Raw genomic sequence first — 14,725 nt, 5'->3', positions numbered from 1 at the left:
GGCAGTCCTTGTACCTTTTCTTTGGTGCACCTCTGTCACGGTGGCCAGTGGAGAGCTCGCCATATAATACGATCTTGGGAAGGCGATGGTCCTCCATTCTGGAGACGTGACTCATCCAGCGCAGCTGGATCTTCAGCAGCGTGGACTCGATACTGTCGACCTCTGCCATCTCGAGTACCTCGACGTTAGGGGTGTGAGCGCTCCAATGGATGTTGAGGATGGAGCGGAGACAACGCTGGTGGAAGCGTTCTAGGAGCCGTAGGTGGTGCCGGTAGAGGACCCATGATTCGGAGCCGAACAGGAGTGTGGGTATGACAACGGCTCTGTATACGCTTATCTTTGTGAGGTTTTTCAGTTGGTTGTTTTTCCAGACTCTTTTGTGTAGTCTTCCAAAGGCGCTATTTGCCTTGGCGAGTCTGTTGTCTATCTCATTGTCGATCCTTGCATCTGATGAAATGGTGCAGCCGAGATAGGTAAACTGGTTGACCGTTTTGAGTTTTGTGTGCCCGATGGAGATGTGGGGGGGCTGGTAGTCATGGTGGGGAGCTGGCTGATGGAGGACCTCAGTTTTCTTCAGGCTGACTTCCAGGCCAAACATTTTGGCAGTTTCCGCAAAGCAGGACGTCAAGCGCTGAAGAGCTGGCTCTGAATGGGCAACTAAAGCGGCATCATCTGCAAAGAGTAGTTCACGGACAAGTTTCTCTTGTGTCATATAGATGGAGATTAAACTCCATGCTACTTAAAAGATAGGAATTTAGAGAATTTTATTGAATGCCAAATTAAAATGTACTTTGAAATCAAAACGGAATCAGTGAAAGACAAATTTATATTATGGGATGCAATGAATGCCTTCATTAGAAGGCAGATAATAAGTTACGTAACTAAGATGAAAAAGGACTACAATTGGGAAATAGAACAGTTGGAAAGGAAAATAGTAAGTACAGAAAAAGAACTAGCAACAAAAAAAAAGAATTGGCGGGCAAAAAAATAAAATATGAAACATTACAAATGTACAAGGTGGAGAAGAACATAATGAAAATAAAGCAGAAGTATTACGAGCTAGGAGAAAAAATGCACAAAATATTAGCCTGGCAACTTAAAACAGAGTAAGTTTAAAAAAAACTGTATTGGCATCAAGGAAAAAGGCCAAACAAATTACATATAACCCAACACAGATCAATGAAAACTTTAAGGAATTCTATGAACAATTATACCGAACTGAGAACGAAGGGAAAGAAGACAAAATAGATGAGATTTTAGCTAGAATTTAACTACCGAAATTGCAAGAAGAGGAGCAAAACAATTGGATAAAACAATTTGAAATAGAGGAAATACATGATATATTAAAAAAGCTGCCGAACTATAAAATGCCTGGAGAGGATGGACTCCAAATAGAATTCTATAAAACATTAAGTTATTAATTCCTCCTCTCCTGGAAGTAATGAACCAGATAGAAGAAACACAAAACTTGCCTGATTCATGTAAAACAGCAATAATTACAGTAATACCAAAGACGGGGAAAGATCCACTAACACCAGCATCATATAGACCAATATCTCTACTTCATTCAGATTATAAGATAATAGCAAAACTTAGCAAACAGATTGGCTGACTGTGTACAAAAAATAGAAAAACAAGATCAAACTGGATTTATTAAGAAAAGATGAACAACGGACAATATCTGTAAGTTCATTAATTTAATCCATGCAGTACAAGGAAATAAGATACCAACAGTGGCTGTTGCTTTAGACGCAGAGAAAGCCTTTGACAGGGTAGAATGGAATTATTTATTCAAAGTATTACAGAGGTTCAACCTACCAGAAAAATATATTAATTGGATTAAAGCATTATATAATGGACCATTGGCGAAGATGACAGTAAATGGATATGTATCGAACCCATTTAAATTAAGTAGGTCAACTAGGCAGGGATGTCCACCATCTCCCTCACTGTTCACTTTAGCAATAAAACCATTGGCAGAACTGATAAGAACAGAAAATAAAATAAAAGGGATAAAAAAAGAAGGAATATAAAATCAGTTTATTTTCAGATAACATTATAGTATACTTAACAGAACCAGAAATATCATAAACTACATAAGAAACTGAAGGAATATGGAGAAATATCGTGGTACAAGATCAATGCAAATAAAAGTGAAGCGATGCCAATGAGTAATGCAGATTACATGGAGTTTTAAAAAGAATCACCAGCAATCAGATACCTAGGTATTAGATTAGATAATAATTTAGGCCACCTATACAAACTAAATTATCAGCCATTAATGAAGAAATTACAGGATGACTTAGAACATTGGAAAGAATTGCCACTAACATTGATAGGGAGGGTAAATTACATTAAAATGAATGTCTTCCCAAGGACACAATACCTATTTAATTCGTTACCAATTCCCTTAATAGAGAAATTCTTCAATAAACCAAAGAGAATAATAAGGAAATTCTTATGGAAAGGGGGAAACCGAGGATAGCGCTAGATAAATTAACAGAATGGTACAAACAAGGTGGTTTGCAGCTACCAAACTTTAAAAATTATTATAGAGCAGCACATTAAGGTATCCATCAGATTTTTATCAAACAAGGGAAAAACCAGATTGGACCAAGATAGAGCTAGATAAAATAGGGGAGAAGGTACCAGAACATATACTTTATAAGTGGGATGAAAAACTGGTGCAATATAGAAGTTCACCAGTACTGCACCATTTACTCAACATATGGAAGTAGATGCACGTAGAAAAGAAAACAAAATTTCCAACTACCAAAATTATTATTGATGCAAAATCAACTAATCCCTTTCACAACAGATAACCTTTCTTTTACAGAATTGGAGAGAAAAGGGATTGATAGAAAATTTTTTTTTGGGAAATAATTTATTAACATTTGAACAAATGAGGTACAAATATGGAATAACTCATGATATAATGTTTGCATACCACCAACTGAAAACCTACTTAAAGGACAAATTGGGAAGCAGACCGAGGTTACCAGAAGGAAGCAGCCTTGAATATGTGATTACACAAACAATGATAATAAAAAGATTTATAACATGGACATCAAGCTGCAAGAGAAGGAAAAGTATGAAATAAGCTATAAACCCAAACAAAAGTGGGAAAAGATTTAAACAAAGATAAAAAAAAAGGAGATATGGGAAAAGTCATGCTCTGGAACTATGAAAAATAAATTCGAGGTTACGCATGATATAGTATAATTGATTCTTTCTTTGGCTTGGCTTCGCGGACGAAGATTTATGGAGGGGGTAAAAAGTCCACGTCAGCTGCAGGCTCGTTTGTGGCTGACAAGTCCGATGCGGGACAGGCAGACACGGTTGCAGCGGTTGCAGGGGAAAATTGGTTGGTTGGGGTTGGGTGTTGGGTTTTTCCTCCTTTGCCTTTTGTCAGTGAGGTGGGCTCTGCGGTCTTCTTCAAAGGAGGTTGCTGCCCGCCAAACTGTGAGGCGCCAAGATGCACGGTTTGAGGCGTTATCAGCCCACTGGCGGTGGTCAATGTGGCAGGCACCAAGAGATTTCTTTAGGCAGTCCTTGTACCTTTTCTTTGGTGCACCTCTGTCACGGTGGCCAGTGGAGAGCTCGCCATATAACACGATCTTGGGAAGGCGATGGTCCTCCATTCTGGAGACGTGACCCATCCAGCGCAGCTGGATCTTCAGCAGCGTGGACTCGATGCTGTCGACCTCTGCCATCTCGAGTACTTCGACGTTAGGGATGAAAGCGCTCCAATGGATGTTGAGGATGGAGCAGAGACAACGCTGGTGGAAGCGTTCTAGGCTATATATCACGCCCCAAAAGTTAAATAAATGGGACCCAACATTATCAGATAGATATGTTTTCGCTGTAAGAAGGAAACGGGAACAACAGTACATGCAATTTGTGCAAGTGAGAAAGTTTTGGGAAGATCCAAATCAGGTATTAAAGAAAATCACAAAAAGCAACATACCAAAAAATCCAGAGATCTTTCTTCTAAGTAATATAAGAACTAAAGAATTAGGCCTTAAACTGGATGAAGCGCAAAAAAGATTTATTATGATAGCCTTAGCTGTTGCAAAAAAATGTGTAATGTCAACTTGGAAATCAGAAGAGAGCCTGAGAATACAGCAATGGTACATAGAAATTAATAAATATATTCCAATGGAAAAAAATAACAATTTTAAAAGTAAAGTAACATTATTTGAACAAATTTGGGAACCGTACATGGAACACAACAGCGAAGGCTTACCGCGGACCTCCACCCCCTAAAATGATAGAATGAGAAGATGACAAAATGACCTGATCCAGTGTGTAAAAGTAGATGACACAATTTTCTTGTTTATTTTCATTTTGTGATGACATTGTTTAATAGTTTTATTGTATTGTATACGTTCAATGTTTAATGGAAGGAGAGAGGGAAGGTAGGGGGAAGGGGGAGAAAATGCCACTGTGTATATTTAAGAGGGAAATGTTTATGTATTTTGATTGATATGGTTCATAGTGTGAAAAATAAAAAAAAATTAAAAAGTAATCAAACACAACCAGTACTTAGACTGCACTTGCTCCAAATTTTTGACAGTCACCAACTAAAAAATTCAAGAATCCAGAAGTCCACCTCAATTATCCCATTTATCCATTACTGCCATTCTTTAAAAAGGCTCTCATCTAATTCAAGGGATAAGACAGAACTTTTCAGCTCAAAGCAAGCCAACTTGCAAGTTTAACCACTATGGAATCTGCTCCATATTAGCACATAAAAGTTAAACCTATTAGCTTCTTTGACAATTCAATTCAATCATGATTGAACCACATAGGATATCAAGACTTAATTTTCAGGTGTGATATAATGGAAAAGGTTCTTTTCATTTATCAATTTTGGAACAGGGTTATGTTGAGTGCAAAGACAGTGATTAATCTGTAACATTCAACCACAGAAACAGCAAAGTAGTTAAATTACTGCACAATAATCCAGAGGCCTGAATTAAAAATTTAGAGATGCACATTCAAATGCCACTATTGCACGTTAGAGAACTTTTAAACCTAGAGGGCTAGCACAGGAAATGGGGGAGAAAAACTATTCAATTACTTTACAAACTCATTAAATGTCCTTTAAGTGGGGGGGGGGGGGGGGGGGGAAGAAGAAGAGAATATCACCCTTAACCAGCTGGGCTACATATAATTCCAGAGCTATTATTAGTGTGAGAAACAGAAGTACCTTCACAGAATTTGCTCGAGACAAAAATTGAGAACAAAGAACATTTATTATACAACAATGCAAAGTTGGGTGCTTCCCCTTACCCTGGGAATACACACATACACTGGGGCTCACCCAACTTTTATACAGTTTATTTCAGTGTAGAAGTACCCTCCCCCTTACATTCTTCTGCCTCCTGGATGAGTTTGGCATTAGGCAATCCTGTCTGCCTACCTGCTGTTTCTGTGAACTTGGCTTGGAGGACCAGAGGGTATCCTGTCGGTGTCCCATCATGTCATTGTCCTTATTGTCCTTATTCACAAACCTGCCTTTGTCCTTATTCACACCTTCCCGACCCTCAGCTTACTAACTTCTTATATGCGGAACTTGCTAATTCTGCTAGAAGACCCTTATCTTATTCAGACTAACTTTACTTCCTACATTCTAATATCTATCCTTATCCTATTCATACTGGCTTTATTCATTACACATATATCCATACTAGTTTTCTTCATCTTTCATATTTTCATATTAGTTTTACTCATCTCTCACATTAGCAATGGTTGTATTCCATGTTTTCTTTCTTTGGCTTGGCTTCGCGGACGAAGATTTATGGAGGGGGTATTCCATGTACATATAAAACAAATGTGAACAAATCAGAAAATGATACGAATGTTGCTTTGAAATGCATTCAATTTTATTAGTCAACTTATTTAATTCAATTGAGGTAAAACAATGCAATATCAAAATTAAACAATTAGTATCCTTTAAATTTAGCCACTTAATTAAGTTTTAATACAATACACTTTATTTAAAACACAAATCTCAATGCTATCAATTTACACCAAAGATTAAATGACTTGTGATTCTACAAGGGGCAAGTTTGCATTCTGCCAAGCCTGTACACATGTTAAAAAGCTTTTCATTAAAACAGTCATCATGCACCATCACTGGAAGTCCTTCACACTTCAAGAGTGAATGATCTACAAAGATTTAAATTTACATTAAAACTCTAAAATTAAACAACCACTTACAAAAGTAGCAGTATTTTGCCAATTTTAATTTTTACTAAGGGAGAAATGTTTAGAAAAATTGCAAAAAGCTTGGTTTTTTATTCTAATAAATTTAGAAAATGTTCTTTCTGCAACCATTACCGCCTCAGTGAAAATAAAGCCTACTTTAGCACCACAAATTACTTCCAATTTTACTGGTCACTTGAAAAAATTTTGCCAAATCTTCAATGTGTCCTTTAACCATTAGGTACATTATTTCAGCTGAAACTTTCCTTGTGACCAACACTGCTGCTTTGTGCTGAGAGCAGACAGGATCCTGGCTTATCTCATCTTTGGCTTTAACTTCACTTTTCCAAAAATTAAAATTCTCCAGTTTAAACATGCTCAATGACTCAGCATGTACAACACTCTAAAAAGTCAGAAATTTGAGAGAAAACTGAAGAAACTTATTGCTCTCAAGTGGCTGATCCTCAATCCCGAGACCACACTCCCTGGCTTCAGTCATTTGTATTAAACACTATTTCTTAAGTTCTCAATGAAATTAGCCATTTGTCTAAATTCCATGAATTTAGGCACTTGTTTGTAAAATTAACCCTCTAGATTGGAATAGTGGCCAGTGAGGAAGGTTTTCAAAACTTGCAGAGGGATCTGGAACAGTTGGAAAATAGCCAGAAGGAATTTACTACTGACAATTGCAAGGTGTTGCATTTTAGAAGGTCAAACAGAAGAACATAAAAAGGTGTGGTGATATGGTTGTGTGTAATGGCTGGCCCACTCTCCTGGTGACTTCCTATACTTGACTGGTCTCCCCCATGTGACCCAGTCCCCTCTCCCTCTGCTGACCCAGGCCAGCAGTCTCTTGTATAATAAAGCCTATCATTCCCCTCAATCTTTGTCTCTGTAATTATTAGGTGAACTGGTAGCACCCAACAAAAGGTAAACAGTAGGGCACCAAGGAGTGTGATAGAACAAAAATATGGGAATAGAGATACATAATTCCCTGAAGGTGGGGGACACAGGGTTCCTTTGGCCTTTAAAAATCAAAGTATTAAGTATAGGAGTTTGGATCTTATGGTAATGTTGTACAAGACGTGGGCGATGCCAAATTGGATATTGCATACAGTTTTGGTCACCCAACTACAGGAAGGATATAAAATGGAAAGAGAGCACGAGATTTACAAGGATTTTGCTGGGGCTTAAGGAACGGAGTTACAGGGAAAGGTTAAACAGGTTTGGACTTTATTCCCTGGAGCATAGAAGAATGAGGGGTATTTAAAATTATGAGGGGGATAGACAGACAAAATGTAGGTAGGCTTTTTCCACTGAGCAAATGTCTACTCCATGGCAGACATTTCAGAGTCAACATGCATGATGGGTGATGTTACGGTCATACAGGAAGGATCTGACTGGGAGGGCTCCTTCCATCACCAGCCAGGCCAAATCCTGGTACTTGGTTGTGAGGCCTAGCAATGAGGAATTCTGCCCGATAACCTAGACAGTCAGCTCAAGGAACCACCCCATAAGTCCATTGAGTCCTCATCTCTGCATCTGCAGGACCTTCCTACTGCCTGATGGCCTTGTGGTCAAAGGTGTTGGTCTGGAAGAACTTTTGCACAAAGAATAGATGGTGTGGTAAAGTCCAAATGACTGGGTAATTGCACTTGACACCCTCATATTTTGATGCCAGGCACAGCCTGATGCAACCACATGTAAAGGTAGTCATCAGGAGGTCCATGCAGGGTATACCCTTGCCCAAACTGGCTGGCGACTTGTACATTGTGACCCTTTCCATCTTGGATCCCCTTATGAAACGTAAAAGAGCTCTGGTAACTCCCAGGGCAGAGAATGGGCCACATCTGTGGCACGAATAGTATTCCTGAAAATACCTCTCACCTGATGGCCAAGTTCTTCCCAGTTATCGAGGGAGTACTGTGCCCACAGACCCAAGTTCTGATGGACCTTTATGATCTGCTGCGATTCTTGTAGTACACCTCAGCCCCTCCAAACTAGATTCCCAACACCTTCAGGTAACCAGATCTGACTATGAAGGGGATGGTGGCCCAGTCAGACCTGTTACTGAATAGCATTGCTTTGCTCTTGTTCCTGTTTACTCAAGCAGCAAATGCCAACTCAAACTGGCCGCAGATGCTGATCAATACGCAGACCAATTGTGCATCTGAACAAAAGTCAGTGATGTTGTCCATGTGCTGGAAGGTCTTAACCTGTATGCCTCCAATTCTGCTCCTACATCTTTGTACTTCCTCCCTTAAGTAATCTTTATGTAATACTTTTGATAGAACCCGATAGAACAGTTGAATCATAACCTTTATGACACAAAGGTTGGAGGTGTCGTGGATAGTGCAGAAGGTTGTCATAGGTTACAACAGGATATAAACAGGATGCAGAGTTTGGTTGGAAAAGTGGCAGATGGAGTTCACTCCAGAAAAGTGAGAAGCTTGAAGGTAGAAAACATAGTTAATGGCAGGATTTTTAACAGTGTGGAAGCACAGAGGGACCTTGGAGCCCAAATCTATAGCTCTCAAGGTTGCTCTCAAGGTATGCTAGTTAAGAAAGCTTAAGGTGTGCTGGCCTTCATTAGTTGGGGAACGGAGTTCAAGAATAGTGAGGTCATATTGCAGCTCTACCAAACTCTGGTTAGACCAGAGCTCTCCTCTTTACAGCAAGGATTTAGAAGCTATGGAGATTTACAGGATGTAGTCCGGATTGGAGAAAGTGCCTTTATGAGGCACGGTTAACAGAGCTCAGGCTTTTCTCTTTGGAGTGAAGGCAGCTGAAAAATGAATTAAAGATCTACAAGATTATGAAAGGCAGAGGTAAGGAGGCAACCAGCACCTTCCCCCCACCCCGGGGAAAGAAATAAACACCAAGGGGCATCTGTACAAGGTGAGGGAAGGAAGGTTTTGGGGAGATGTTGGGGTCATTTTAAAAAATGTTAGGTGTTAGGTGTGGTGGTGGTGGAAGCTGGTACCATAGAGACATTTAAGACTCAGATGGCCACATGGATGCAAAAATAAGTGCCATGACATGAGATAGGGAAATTTAGATTGTCGAGTAGATTTATATAGGTCAACATAACATTGTGGGCTGAAGGGCCTGTACTGTTCTATGTTCATTTGTATTTTATGCCCCTTGCACTCAAGGTCAATATTTCAATTTCTATACCTGTACACCAAGTCTCAAATAATTTCAACAACAGTATTCTTTTCTTCCTAAGTGGAAGACCCTATTGCTCCATGCTGCATTTATCTCCCACTATTTTGATCTCTTGATTAAAAGCTGGGCACCATCTTCCTCTGCTTTGACACATTTGTTCAGTTTACACTTTTCTTTAATGCAGCTTACAGATAGCAGGGACCCTAGCACCACTTCCCAAGACATCCTATTAGTTGTGATCTCAAAAATTACTATTTATTCTTACTCTCCATTTCTTAATGGGTAGTCAAGCCTTTGTTCATCACCATGTCCCTCATATTGCAGCTAATTCAAAACATTAACTTTCAAGAAATGGTCCTGACCAGAAATGATGATTCTCCATGGATACTGCTCGACCTCCAGGTTCTCCTTATTTGCTTCTTAAATGCACGTTGGAAACATTAACATGTCACCACTAGCTTCCTTAATTCCCCTCTGCTAGTTTAATCTTTTAACATTTTTTGGACACCCTTCACACAAACAGTTCCATATTGAAATTTCCAATATTATAGTTTAGCAGACAACATCCAAAACAGAACCAACCACCACTTTGGAGACAATCTCTCTCACACACACAAAAAAAATCTAAGCCGGGATTTTCTAGCCTTGGCAAGTTGGGCAAGCTTGACAAAAGTTACAACCCTCAAGAGTCACAGAACAAAAACTTGGCAGACTAGTTGTACTTATCACAGGTAGCCTGCAGTCTCAGGAACAACCCCAATGCAAACAAGTGAGGCAATTAAAGAAAATTGGTGTTCATTGTTCTAGGTTGATGCATCATCAGGAACTTCACTTTTGAGTAAAGATGTCAAATAGATATCCTGGAACTATTTTTCCAAAGTAGCTGTTTACTTTGCTGTCCTAGCCAAGGTAGAATTTGAATCCATCAAATTTACTCTAAATGATCAATTCAATAGCAGTTTGGCTGTAAAAGCCCAGTGAGCTGCTGTATTCTCTACCCAGCATAAGTATTTCATTATCTGCAAAGCTCTGAGTCACAAAGTCTTTCTTCCTGCTCAACACTATAGAAGTTCAAAGTCCAGGTACCAGTTGAGAGCAAACCAGTGAACTATTTTGGACATCTTACACAAATCTACCATTTTAAAATATTAATTTAACAATCTTTGTCAAACTCACTTTATCCCACTTGTACAAATAGAAATGCAACCAGAGTTCTGTTTTCTTATAATCCAAAATTGGGACAAAAAAAAAATTCAGATGCTTCACTCCAAACCACAGCTGTCATGCTCCAATCAAAACTACCACATTTAGTTCTTTAAATTAATTTTACACATATATGCCTTCTATTGAAACAGCCTCAATTCCATTATCTTAATAAACTCAATTCCCTCATACTTGCTAGTTTCCAGTTTAGAACTCATGAAACTCCCAAGTTGAAAGAAAGTTTGATTCCAGTCATTAAAACAAATTTATTGGAGCTTAAATACATTGGAATTTAGGAAAGGCCTGGTAGGGAACCAACATCACATTTACACGAGTGCCAACCTCAGAGCAAAAAAAAAGCTATTGCAGGCATTTCTCACCTTGTTTACTGGGAGATGTGGCCAGTTCTTGAGAAGCACAAAAAAGGTTTGGACATTCACAGGCTTTCAGATCACATTAGACTTGATGTTCCATGGAATGTATAAAAGTGCTGGAGAAACCAAATCAGCATCCATATAAAGTTATATAACCCACATTTCAAGCTGCAGGCCTTCGTCAAGGTATTAGTGTTCCTGTAGCTTTTCTCCACATTTTAGCACCTCTATTCATAATCTTTAGCATGGAGAACAACATCGCCTTAATATTTCACTTTGAGTATTGAGAGACAGTCGATAATTTTAAACACCATACAATTAATTCTGTGTTTGCCTGCAAGAGAACAGCTCATTGCTCACTGCTTAAACTGCACTTCTTATAAACAGAATCACAACCTAGCTTTCCAAAAATATGCACAATTTATAGAAAGTACCATTCACTTAGTGAAACTGCACTTTGAGGAGAGCGCTATTTTTGGAAAAGCTTGAAGTTTTCTTCTTTAAATGCTGAAGGGGTTTACTGAATAATTGAGTGGAGACCAGAAAATTTTATCTTTCTCATTCCTGCATAATAGTATCATCTGAATGCAAATTCTTGATTCAGGAGTTTATTCAGCAGTGTTAAAAAATACACAAGTACAAATTAAATGATGATAAATGTTGACAAAAAGACATTTTACTGGGGAAAGATGCAACAAATAGTCCACGCTCATTTTACTCACTATTAACTCCTTCATGATTTATTTCAAAAATTTCATGCTTCAAAGTTCACAGTAAACAAAACCACTCAACCTCAAACAATTGAGGTTTACAATGACTTTAATTACCCCAAGATCCACTAGCAGGCTTTGATACAGATATGAAACAAAACATTGAATCTCACATCCAGGAACTAGTACCTCATTGTAGAGCAATCATCATCCAATTTTGTAAAGATCTTTGAATGTAGTTACATTTGAACTAAACTGGTCATTACCATTTCCTCAAGTTGGTCAGCTAATTGGTTCTAATAAGCAAATTGTGAAAAGATACTATCATTTTGATAAGTTTGTGCCAGTGCTATTTTAGATCATGGAATGCCTGCATCACTAAACATTACTGATTATTACATTGGATGTAATCAAGGCTAACTCTGCCAAAAATGAAACTCAACATTGGAATATAATCTTGCATTAGGTGTACCTTTATAACCACATTCAAAGTGTGTTGGCCATTACAGTTTAAGCTACAATAGTAGCATTAAAGTTAATTCTCTTGAAGTCAGCATTAAACAAAATCCAACGTGAAGTGAACCAGAGCACAGCGTACAATGCGACTTGCCTGCAGCGAGTATGTCAGTCATGATTTTCAAGTTGCTTCCAATCGTTAATTTGTTCCACACTGACTTGCTGCGAGTCTGATTGACTCAATCATTCACTTTTATTTCTTCATATAAAACAGTAAGTATTTGTGAAAGTGGAATAAAGTTTTGGCACTTAAGCAAATCATTGGATAAATAATAAATTACAACATACACTGCCAAGTGTTCTATTTACAAATCCACAATATTAAAATCTATGCCAGATTAGTGTGTGCTGAGCATCTCACTGTCATGCCACAAGAACAAGCACCAAGAACATTCTGCTTTTACTCAGCTGTCCAAAAACTTAACCTTCCTTTCTTGAAAAACCATAATTATTGATCATTCTTCAAAGACAGGCCTTTTCACCCTCTACCACTTCATCACTAAATTGGAACTAAATTCATGCACAAATTTGGAAGGTAGTTTTGGTCAATTTTAGCAGGGGACATTTTGATTTTAAATGTACCAGCAAATTTTAGTCAAATCCAAATGCAACATGCACATGTAATAAATAGGAGTGCCCAGTAACTTTGGCTTTCAGTTTAAAAGCATTAAACTGCCAAAGGGTTGGGCAGGTGTGAGGGTGTGGGTAAGCAAAAGACTCAATACTACAGAAACATTCTTTTGTTGAAAAATTACTCTAGATGAAATTGTAAACTTTTGTTTCTTCAATTGGGCCTTATTTTCACAAATGCTTCAAGACTACTTCATGTATTTTTTTTTCTAATGGCAGTTCCTCAAATATCTGACACTGGTCACCTGAATGAGTGAGCATGAAACAATATTGCATGCACCAAAAAGTGACCAGGATATTTATATATTTTTAAAAGTGACAATTTGGAGAACCATTTCAATATTATTGCCTTCAGGAGACAACAAATAATCAAGTGCACAATTCCATGAAAGAAAGCAAGAAAATTAAAATCATGCAACTTGCTAATTTTAGAGTGGTGTAAATCAAAATCATGGAAACCAAGCATCTGTGGCTGCTTAATATTCAGACAAACTCAAATTTAAGCGATACAAAGTACTTCATGCAACAAAGGCACTTTTTGTATATTTACAATTCATTCAATTGTTTGCTCACTGGGATATAACTAGAAATACTACATACACTTCAAATAGCCACATAAAAGCATGACTAATCAACAGATGAGCAAGTGAGAGTAATCTTGCCTCTCTCTACTCCTGAAAAATGGGGTGTAAATTTTGAATATAATTATTGGTACAGATTACAAATGTCAATTAGGTTGTCCTAGAAACAAACATGACAAAAAAATGTGAAACTAAGGTATGGCAAGTTTAGAAAACTGTACAAAATAGATGCATAGAGAATACCATACCCTACAAATAACCCAAGGGTGTGATAACTTTACCCTCACAGTAATAAATGGAATGCTATTAATGTTAAATTGATGGTCTCAAAAATAAAAAATGTTTAGTATGCACTGCACCTTAATGGAATCTCCAGAATAATTAGCATCCTGCTGCTGTGATCTGCCAAACATGCACAAGGAAATAATGACATTTTATAAATGTATTGTAGTGATAACTGAAATACAAAAGCATTCAATTCTCAAGTATCTCTGACATTTTCTTCCACTCATATAGGGGTTTTAACATCTCTCTCAAACCTTTGGGTTTCCAATGTACAAATATACTCAAATCTCTACAAACACGACCACGGAAGTACCAGTCCATAGTGCACTCAATTGGTTAAATGGAATGCAATAACATTATCAAAATGTTTACATTTTAACAAGTGCTTTTTAAAAAGTACAGCTTATGAAACAGCACAATATTAATTTTAGACAAGAAGGCCTCCATTATATCCCTCACTATTTGGAGTACCAGACATGGACCATACCTAGACCACCCAGAGTGGATTGTTAGATAACACTGTACAAAGACAAACCTTCATTAAACAGTGCACACTTTCCACATAATTGTGTGCCCTTGTACATCACAGCATTGATGTAGAGCTACATACATAATCATCAACTGATTTTCCTGCCCCAAAAGTGCAATATTCCAGTACTGAACTGGGAAAGGAGAGAAAACAATCATGGCCAATGCTGAATGACAAGCTACGAATGGTCCTCACTTTTCCCTTCCGGCTTGTCTTGTAGAAGAGGAATAACGGATTCCCATGCTGCAAGGCACTGCAGAACATAAACAAATGCATGAACACAATGTCATTAATTCCACTAATGCCAAAATGAATTTGTGTTCCAATTCTGACTTGCTGCAATGTAGGACACAGGCCTGTTATTTCTATGAACTACAAGGTACATAAGCACACGTAAAAGTTTGCAATGGACTTGACAAGAGTATAAATACCACTCACCAACTGCAAACAGTAGGAAAGGTGATCAAAAGCATGATGAAAGAGGCAGTCAGTCATCATGACACACACACACACACACAC

General features: G+C 38.0%; 1 protein-coding gene across 10 annotated transcripts in view; it reads right to left on the bottom strand.

Annotated features, from left to right (window-relative positions):
- The window catches only part of snx30 (sorting nexin family member 30), a 201,825-nt gene that overhangs the window by 67,724 nt on the left and 119,376 nt on the right, over positions 1 to 14,725 (bottom strand). For 7 of the 10 annotated variants that reach the window (XM_069923300.1, XM_069923328.1, XM_069923337.1 and 4 more), the window contains one exon: positions 5,744 to 5,785. The exons of 2 other annotated variants lie outside the window; for them this stretch is intronic. In XM_069923300.1, the coding sequence (XP_069779401.1) occupies positions 5,744 to 5,785 (42 nt within the window). Of the gene's footprint in view, positions 1 to 5,743; positions 5,786 to 5,866; positions 14,460 to 14,725 lie in introns of those variants that run through there. One more of the 10 variants, XM_069923280.1, reaches the window with a different exon arrangement.

Source organism: Narcine bancroftii, chromosome 1, assembly GCF_036971445.1.
Source record: "Narcine bancroftii isolate sNarBan1 chromosome 1, sNarBan1.hap1, whole genome shotgun sequence".
In the NCBI taxonomy this organism is placed as follows: domain Eukaryota; kingdom Metazoa; phylum Chordata; class Chondrichthyes; order Torpediniformes; family Narcinidae; genus Narcine; species Narcine bancroftii.
Note: the sequence above shows the minus strand (reverse complement) of the source record. Positions and strands in the feature narration are given on the sequence as shown.